This window comes from Pteropus medius, unplaced genomic scaffold (assembly GCF_902729225.1).
Source record: "Pteropus medius unplaced genomic scaffold, Ma_sr-lr_union100, whole genome shotgun sequence".
NCBI lineage: Eukaryota > Metazoa > Chordata > Mammalia > Chiroptera > Pteropodidae > Pteropus > Pteropus medius.
Window position 1 is genome coordinate 59050815 of NW_024344378.1, and position 9687 is coordinate 59060501.

The 9687-nt window shown below is 43.3% G+C and overlaps 1 protein-coding gene across 1 annotated transcript in view; it reads left to right on the top strand.

The window, feature by feature from the left end:
* Positions 1–9687, top strand: part of WDFY4 (WDFY family member 4) — a 280147-nt gene that overhangs the window by 22956 nt on the left and 247504 nt on the right. The window contains exons 3-6 of the mRNA XM_039870919.1: positions 4154–4268; positions 5100–5206; positions 7208–7680; positions 8148–8215. Of these exons, the coding sequence (XP_039726853.1) occupies positions 4154–4268; positions 5100–5206; positions 7208–7680; positions 8148–8215 (763 nt within the window). The remainder of the gene's footprint in view (positions 1–4153; positions 4269–5099; positions 5207–7207; positions 7681–8147; positions 8216–9687) is intronic.

A 9687-nucleotide genomic window follows, 5' to 3' on the forward strand; every position in this document is an offset into this window, starting at 1 on the left:
ATTTCCATGCGTAGAGTCCAGAGGGGATGGTGAGAGTCAACATCCCTCCTTGTCCATCTCCGACTCTACCTCCTCAGAGTGGGTCCTGCAATGTGGTTTATTCCCACCTCAAGGAAACAACATTTTTAGTGTGTTAACAAAATTTTGGTGCACCATTTTTTTTTAAATTTACAAAGGAGAGACTCAATTGAGTTGTACTAGCAGGAGAAATTCACGTAAAGTCTCTGAAATGTTTTGAGCTCATTACTTAATGACCAAACCACCAAACTCTGTTATAATGGAGAAATAGTAATATTGCTGTCATTCTTGGAAACCAACCAGGCTCTCTGTCATTCAAAAGCTGGGGTTTTCTCCCATCTCCTCAGGAGCTTTTGTTATTCCTTATTTTCCTTTGGAGACTGGAGCATTATTTTCTTTCTCTTTCTTCCATGTAAGGGGACAGCCACAGGCATGATAGTGCAGCTTAGATAATGTGAGTAAATAAAAGTTTTTTAAAATATTGAGCAATATTCTCCCAGCATGCAAGTCCCAGTTTGGGAAAAAAATTAGGTCCTTTTGGAAGCTGCCTTAACTCTTTGGGGTCTCCATGGTATCATTCAGTAAATGATTGCCTCCGTGTGTCAAATAGCACCCGAGTGGCCTGAAAGAGTTAATGTGGCCTCCAGAAGTGCCTATTGTGGTCCCAGGAAGGACTGTGAGCCTTGGGAGGATCTAGCTGAGTGTACAATTACTGTTCAGCTCACAGTGGCCCAATTTGCTTTATTGTAGAGTGCCTCCTGAAGTCCCACTGCATGAAGACTATCTAGATGCTTCTGAGTCAATTGCCTGCAAATTGGTCTTTGAGGGGTTTGCCAATGCAGGGAGGAGGCACAGGAATTTGTTGGGAAGACATCATAGCAGAGTTCTCTTTCCTGGGGAGGAAAATGAATCTTACCACATAAGTTCCTAACCAAAGGACTTTTTCTTTCCAGGGATTAAAGTTTCCGGATGGTAGCTGATTTCCAGGTGGTAGCCATAAAATTCTTAGACATGCACATGCTACTTGGGTATACGTGAGATAATTCAGCTCTTCACTCTGTGCCTTACTCTGGGCTTACCCTCTGGCTCAGCCAGTTTCCTCAAAGTGGGAATAATAACTACCAATCTCAAGGGGTTGTTGTCAGTGAAAACAATGCATGTAAGTGGCCCAGCATTTGGCACAAGATCAGCATGCAACACATTTAGCCATCATTCTGCATATTGTGGGTTTCTTAATCATGTGTTTACTTATCAAATATTTCTTGAAGGTCTACTATATGCAATAGTGTTGAACATTTATCTAGCATTTTTGTAGTTTTAGTAAAATTGTGATGTACTTTTTTAAATTTACAAATGAAAAGGACAGCTATGTTCATTTACAAAGCAAAAAGTTTTTAAATTCAGATACAAAGTTTTTTTTTCAAAACAAAATAAATATCCAAGTACTCCCCACTCATATAAAAGAAATATTTCAGATAAACTAAAGCCACCTGTGCATGCATTCTAGAGCTTGTCCCCCTTCTGCCCTCCTCTAATGGCAACCTCTATCCTGCTGAATTATTAGGGGCATATATATGTAGTTGCAATGTATATTATAGCATGATTCTAAAAACCCATGAGACTATGTATAAATTATACAATAATATGGCTATATTTGTATAACTATAAGTAATATTATTGTGCAATTTATACATAGTCTTACAGGTTTTCACAGACCCATTGTAGCATACTTCTGCAACTTGCTTTTTCCACTTAACGTTTAGTTTCTAGAGTTTATCTGCATTGACACATGTAGCTCTATTTGTTTTTCAGTTCTGTATTGCATCTTTATATAAATATGCCACAAATGATTCATTCATGGTCCTATTGATGAACATTAAGTTTTCTTTCCCCAATTTCTTACAATCTCAAATAATGTAGCACACATAATTCTCGTCCACACCTTCAGGTGCACATGTGCCAACCTTTCTCTGTGGAACACATCTACGAGTGGAATTGCTGGGTTATAGGACATGTGCCCCTTTAACTTTCTTGGATCAGGTTAAAAACTTCTTCAAAGAGGTTCTTCCAAGTCACGCTCCATCAGTAGAACATGGAGGTTCTGTGGCCCCTCACCTCATCCACATTTAATATTGTCAGGTTTTTCATTTTTATCAACTTGAAAAGTATAAAATACCTTATCGTGGTTTTAATATACATTTTTCTTATTTTTAGTAATTTGCTATTTATTTTATCTTTTATTAGTTATTTGTTTCATTTGCCTGTTTTTTTTTTTTTAAATCAGTTTGTCTTTTCTTACTAAATTGTAGCAGTCTGGATATATTATTCCTTTGTTAGTTATGCATTTCAAATATTTTCTACCAGTTTGTGGTTTGCCTCCTTGTTTTGTATAACATCTTTTAATATAGACAACATTTTTAATGGTTTTTACTTTTTAACAAATATAGTATCTATAGCAAGGAAACACATTGAAATGATTTCTCTTTAGAATTTTGATGCCTTTCTCGCCTTTTCTAGAATGAAGGTCTTGGCTTAAAAACACTTGGTCAGGTCTTTGGGCAGGAATGTAATTTAATATGGCTGGTGAGAGGGAGCAGTAGATGGGAGTCTAGCAAAATAGCATTTCATAGAGGCTACTGGTTGCCAGGAGAGCACATAGCAGCTATCTTCCTCTTGGGAATTTGGGATGAGAAATTGCCAGAACTCAAGTCCTGGGCCAAGGCTTGTCATTCTATTCTGACTCTTGGTCTGGAGAGAGCTCTCTTCATCCTAAGACTAATGAACTTGGCCTGTGATAACACAGTAGAACAAAGGGAAAAGACTCTGATGAAAAGCAGACCTATAACAGGATTACTACAGAAACTAGGGGGAAATTCTGAAAAAGTCTGGCATCCCATGCAGAATTTTAAAAGTCATGACCACTATTAAGTAGTATCCTAACCTATAAAAGAAAAAAGTCTGAGGAAAAAGCTGACCAAATAGAATAGAAATAAAAAAGAGACAGACAAGAAAGAATTTTAAAGAAATCAAAAAAGGAATAGGAGATTAAAAACAACAACAATAATTTAGATTGGGAAAGAATTTTCTAAACCTGGAACTCAAGTCAGAAAACAAAGAAATAGGTCGAGAAATTTCATTTCATATGAATTTCAGATTTCTGTACAGCAAAACCAAACAATACTAAGTTCAAAGACAAAATGACATATTTAAAAAAAGTGCAGTGTTATGGACCAAGAGTTAACATCTTTATATGCAAACAGCTTTTTAAAATAAATAAGAAAGCTTTGAAAATCCTAATAGAATTAGGATTCTATTAGGGCTACGAGTAAAAGGAAACAATTCGAGAAGCATTAAAGCGTTCACCTACTCTAGTAATCAAAAGACTGTAATTGAGATATTTTTTCTTCTACAAGTTTTCTCATTTGAGATGAAAAGCATGACGGTGCTCAATGTTGGCTTGGCTGTAGAGGAACCAGCTTTCTCGCTTAGAGTCCCTGGAGGCTAATTTGATAAACTTTTTGTAGAGTGAGTTAGTAATATGTACCAAAGAACTAAAAACCAACTAAACCAAACCAAATGAACAAAAGGATCCCCACACTTTTCACCTGCAATCCCACTTTTTGAAATTTATCTGCAGGAAATAATGGCATGACTAAAACTATGATATCTGCAGAGTATTTTAGTAGTGTAGGAGAGGAGAAACAATGAGGCATAGCAATTGATAGGGTAAGGAAAGTGAGGGAGAGGGAGACCTAGAGAATCACTCTTGGAAGTTTCCACTAGGGCAACTGGATGCTCGTTAGGGCCGTTCACTGGAACAAGATGCAGCAGATTTGGGGGGAAGGCAGTGGATTCGGTTATGTGTGTTTAATGTAACAGGAACACAAGTTCAGGTGAGATGTCTAGGGCCCAGTTGGCTGTGGGTTTGGGACTTAGCAGAAAACTGAAGAATTCACAGGCACGAGAGTAGCGACACAGTGGAAGCCAGAGGGTATGCGATGTGGTGGCCTTTTGGATGCACGTGGGAAAGTGAGTATAGCCATTGGTTTGGGTTGGGCAGGACAGAGGGAGGTGACTTTCAGGCCTCGCTTTGTGGCTCTGATATCTCTGACCAAATCTTGTTCATTGCATTCAGGCCTGGGAACACTCCGTGGGGATCATCCACTTTCCCAGTCTCCCAAGGCTGGCAGAAGATGTTTCTAACCAGCTAGCTCAAGAAATACACAAGGCACTTGTGGGAAAGCCTGCAGGTAAGAGAACAGAGGTCCTGGAGGAAGCTTACTAGAGAGCAAAATGGACTCCTCCCAGGTCTCCTGCTCAGTCCTTCTTAGCCTTCTAGTGGAGTTAGCATAGTGCCTTCTAAAGAGCTCAGTGGGCCCAGTTCTGCCACTGAGTACCTTGGGAAAGAAGGGAAAGGCTAGCAGAGCAGGGAAGAAGAACTCTCAAGCACCTGGGAGGGACAGGAACACACACACACACACACACACACACACACACACACACACACACACACACACAGAAAAGAGAGGAGAGGAGAGAAGAGAAGAGAAGAACCAGAGAACCAGGGCTCTGGGAGATCGTGCTAGAATAAAAGTACACCTCAGTGTTTAATGGAGAGCTTGAAAAAGAGGCCAAAGCATGTTTTTTTGTTGCAGGGTCTCCTGACTTGCATTCTTCCACTTATGGAGCTGGACCCTGGAGGCTGGGCTCTGGAGGGAATTCCAGGGGGAATGAATAGCTTGAGCATGGTGTAGATTTCAGGAATCCCTCCAATATAAGGATCTGTGATATAGAAAGTGGAATGAAGACTCCGGACTATAGGAAGTTTATCACTGAGGAGCTTGTTATTATTTGACAATAGGAAGCCATTGATGGTTGTTGCACAGAGATGGTGGTATGATAAAGGCTATTCTCCGAGGAGATTAATCTGACAGAGTGTAAAATGTTTGGTGTAGGCTCAGGTGGCATTGTGAGGAAGGCATCTTATGGGGAGATAAACCCAAGTGGAGGGGAAGCTGGGTGGGCAAGTTACTGCACTGCCCTGTTGGTGATACTTTCTCTTCTTCCTACGTTGTTCCCAGAGCAAGCACGGGCAGCAGCAGGCCAGTTGCTGCGATGGAAGGGGGATGAGGATCAGGATGGCTACTTGCTCCTGAAGTCAGTGTTTGTGCTCACTGGGACAGACTCGGTAAGTTCCAGGCCCAACTGGCCCTGGCCTGGACACTCATCATGTGCACGGGGAAGTCCCAGCACAGGGCAGCGGGACATGTCAAGTGTATCTTTCTTTTCATGAAACTGATTTCTCATTTCTCCTCTCTCACTCCCCTTCTGAAATAGAACATGGACTTTGGGGTCTGAAATTCTGGTTTGAATGCTGCCTTTTCAGTTGACAAGCTATGTCTAACCTTGGGCAAATTGCTTTACCTCTCTGTGACTTTGTCATCTTGCTAATTTTAGAATTGGGGATAATAATGCCTCGGGTGAAGGGTTAATGTGTGTGTCAGGGCAAAGCTGGATGTGTCCCAAGCATTGTGTTAATTAATCCTTCCCAAACCCTATGATTTGGATTATGGTGATGTCACATTCGTGGTCAAAAACTCGGCTCACTTATGTTGTGTAACTGCAGTCAGTCTGACTCTAGAGCCTGTGCTCTGAGCCACTGCTCTTTTTTGCCTCCTGTCGAATTCAGACTGAAGGAGCCACACTTGTAGGCACCTGTCCATGGTGCATGCCCAGGCAGAGATGATACTCCAGTGAGGTCTCTCCCCCTTCCTTTCCCATTGGTGCTCCATCCTGACTGCCATCATAACTTCTCAACATAAAGGGGAGGCTGGTGCTTCCTCCTTGAGTGTTTTGATGATGGTTGCTGTCTCTCAGGCAGAAGCAGTTCTGGCAGCTGTGGCCATCAGCAGAAATGGCCGGAGGCCCCATGTAGGGCACACCCAGAGACTTATTCATCCGTCATCTATGGGGAGTGCCTTCTGTGCCCGGTCTAGCATGCAGCACCAGGAACAGCAGGGTAGCAGACTGGGGCAATGGCTACCTCAGTCTAATGGTGGCACAGACATCAGACAAGGAGCAGTTATTAGCCAGAGGGAGGACCACTGGGCTTTTCCTCTGCATACACCTGGCCCACCAGCCTGAAGTACAGATCAGGGGCTTTTCTGCCCTTGGGAAAGGACTGTTTTCAGTCTGAGTAGTAAAAAATTAACCTTAAGGCTGGTTTTCTACTCTGAGCAGTCCTTCCTCAAAGCAGTGAGAGAAGTAAGCAGTTGGCTTTCAAGGGAGCCAGTGCAGTGTAAGGGACAGGGAGAACATCCCTGATCAGGGTTGCTGCAGAGCCAGGCATCAAGGAAAGAGATGGATGTTACTTGCAATGGGAGCTTTTAGGGGGCAGTGTGGGACCAGAGGCATGCTATTACTGGTTATGGCCAGGACTGTGTGTTCTTTTCTCTTTTTCTAACTTACCACCATGTTTGTCAAATTAGTCAATCAAGTGGAAAACTGTGTGGACAAAATACTTTAGGTGAACCCCACATCTACTCACTTGCGTGAGCACAAGTCTGAGACGTGCTGAGACCACAGCTACAGTAATGCTGGTGAAGCTGTAGGCAGGGCCCATAGAAGAAAGGCCTCTGGGAGCTCCATGCTCAGGCTGGTCCCCTCTCTGCCAGCTTCCTATCTTCTCTCCTCTGTCTGGTAGCTCTGGTTATCTGTCTTCACCTATAGAGTTGTTTTGGTCATAGTGAGGTTTTAGATCTGAACAGGTCCTTCATTCGGTTGTTTGAACTTGATATCAACCACCCGCTCCTGACTGAGTTTCCAGTTCCCTAATCAAGAGGCAACCTACCAAAGTCAGTGATGTGATCATCTAGGAAAGCCCTTGTTTTCATCTCTGTACCAGTCCCTCCCTCCCTCTTTTCCTTCCTGTCATCTATCTTATAAAAGATAACATTCATGCAGCACACACTGTACACTTTATATAAACTTTATCTTTACTATCACCCTGGACAGGTCCTATGATTGTCTCCATTCTTACTAGAGAATGTGTTGCCCAGAGAGAGGAGGCGACTTACCCACATTCCCGGCTACAATAGCCACACAGGCCAAAAGCATGGATCTAGGTCTGGAGCAGTGTGGTGCTGGTTGTGCAGCCATGGGTCACATCATGTCTGCTCTTCCCTTATAGGAGACACTGGGAAGAGTCGCTGAATCTGGGCTCCCCGCCCTGTTCCTGCAGTGCCTTTACCTCTTCTTTGTCTTTCCTCTGGAAAAAGATGAGGTTTTTGAGAATGATGTTCAAGTTCAGAGGATGTTTGTGCAGGTGAGTAAGAGGAGGGGCTGGACTTCTCTGGACCAAGACTGTGCTCTGCTCCTCAGAGATGCTCTCATCTTCCTTGGCCCTAATGCTGAAGCTCCTCTGTTCTCTAGGGCCCAGCTCACTCCTCTGTCCCCATTTTCAACAAATGCCAGGAATCTTGTGCATTTAGAAAGTAGATTTTCTTCTTCTCTTTCTATCTCACTGTATCTCTGTATCAATATTCCTCTTGTTCTCTCCCAGAAAGGTGTGCTCCTTCTCCACTTGGCCCCACCAGCTCCTTCTCTAGTCTGCGTCCCCGAGTCCTGTCCATTCTCTTCAGCATCTGGAAACTCCTCTCCTTAGCCACTTCCCCTGAGAACAAGCATGCTGACTTCACTTGCATAACTGTAGCCAATGTTTTCTAAGTACTTGTATGTACCCACCCTGTGCCATGGCCTAACATCTGTCACCTCTAAGAGCCCTCTTGTTCATCTCAGAATGTGTGTAGTATTGTGGTCCAGATTCTATAAAAACTAAGGTACAGTGAGTTAACATGAGCCCAAGGTCACAGAGGTAGTGGGTGGGTGGGGGACTGCTGGGGTAGGAACTCTGGGAATCTGGCAGCTGAGTCAACTTGCAGTCAGGCTTTTAACTACTCAGTGATGTCATCTCCTTCCCTCAGAGGCCATCTCTGGCCACTGAGCACCAAATGTGATTTCTTCTTGTCATTCTCATCTCACCTGTCCTTTCTCACTATCAGCAATAGCTCTTAACATAATTTCTCATCTTCTTTCCCTGCCCCCCTCACTGACAGGTTTTGCTCTCCCAGCTTCTGGGAGGCTATGATCTCTAGAAAACAACTTCTGCTTCTCTCTGACCTTGGGTGCTGGAGGGAGGGTGAGGAGGATTGTGTGTCTTACTCATATTTGTGTACCCAGATCCCAAGCAGTATCTATTCGGGAATTTTCAGGACTATTCGGGAATTTTCAAATGCAGCTGTCCATTGAACATTCATGTTCATATTAATATCCATTTTAGACTAATTCTGGAGCCAGAAACATCATTACCAGAAGGTATTTCACAAGTTCTGGTGGATTCTACTTATGGTGGGTTATCCCCTAAGCTGCTTTTGCTGGGCTCTTAGGCTTCATTTACCTGTATATAATCATATTCCAAGTGGTGACCGGGATGCAGTAGTGGGCACTTTAACAAGTCTTTGTTGTGTGGCTTTTATGGGCCTGGCAGGGAGCGAGCGCAACCCAGTCTTCACAATTCTCTCCATGGATGAACAAAATACACACCACTGTGATAGACAATGTCTGCATTCCTCAGGGTTTTCCTTAGTTCATTCCACAAAAATATAAAGTTCCTCCTGGGTATGGCTCTTTGCCAGACTGACGGTTCCTGCAGCAAGCACAGTCCCTTCTCTTGTATAAATAACAGAAAGAAGATGCAGAAGAAGCCCAATAGGGGCACAGTCACATGAATAAATAAGCAATGCCTAATTTTTTAGGTGCCGTGAAGGAAAGGTCAAAGGTGTGCTGGGATATGAGCTTAGGGAACTGATTTCTAGTAGAGGATAAAGGAGGCTGTTCTGAGGAAACAACATTGAACCAGAATTGAAGGTTGAGGCAGAGGTGCAATAGAGGAGAAGAGGGGTGGGGAGCAAAAATGGTCATCCAAGCAAAGGGTCGCATGAGCACACTCACCTGTAGAGATCTGCCCAGTTTGGACTCATGTGGAAGGAGCTTCCGTTTGCCGAAATGGAAGGAGATCCAATTAGATTGCTAAGAGCCAAAGAAAGAAGAGTCAGGGCAAGTCCCCACTGAACTCTGCGTGCCATGATTCACTCTAAGTGGATAGACAGTATCTGAAGTCCATAAGGAGACTGAGTTGGCAGGGACAAGGGCCCTGGTTAAGAGGTTATGGAACAATGTTTATGATCTTATGGAGAAGTCAAGTTTGAGTGCTACAGGAGCACATCTTTCTTTTTAAATAACACTGGGTCCTGTTAATTCTGTATTTTAATGGTTGATGCCGTTTCCCCAACATTTCTACATAAAAAGACGGCTCTCTAAGCCAAAAATTTTGTTATTCTGACTTGGAAAGGAAAACTACTGCTTCTATGAGGATTATGAGTTCAGACTTAATCCCCAGGCCCCATCATACTTTTCTAGGTGGCACTGTTGATCATGCTGGTCTGGGGCAGAGAGTGCCCACAGAACCCATCCTTTGTGCTAATGTGTGCCCACTGGTGCTCTGGAAAAACAAGGAACAAATCCACTGCATGAAGGAGGCTTCCTGACCAAAGTCTTCTTGGTTTCTTCCCTTCCTCCCTCCTTCTTCCACTCCCTCTCTCTCTCTTTTTT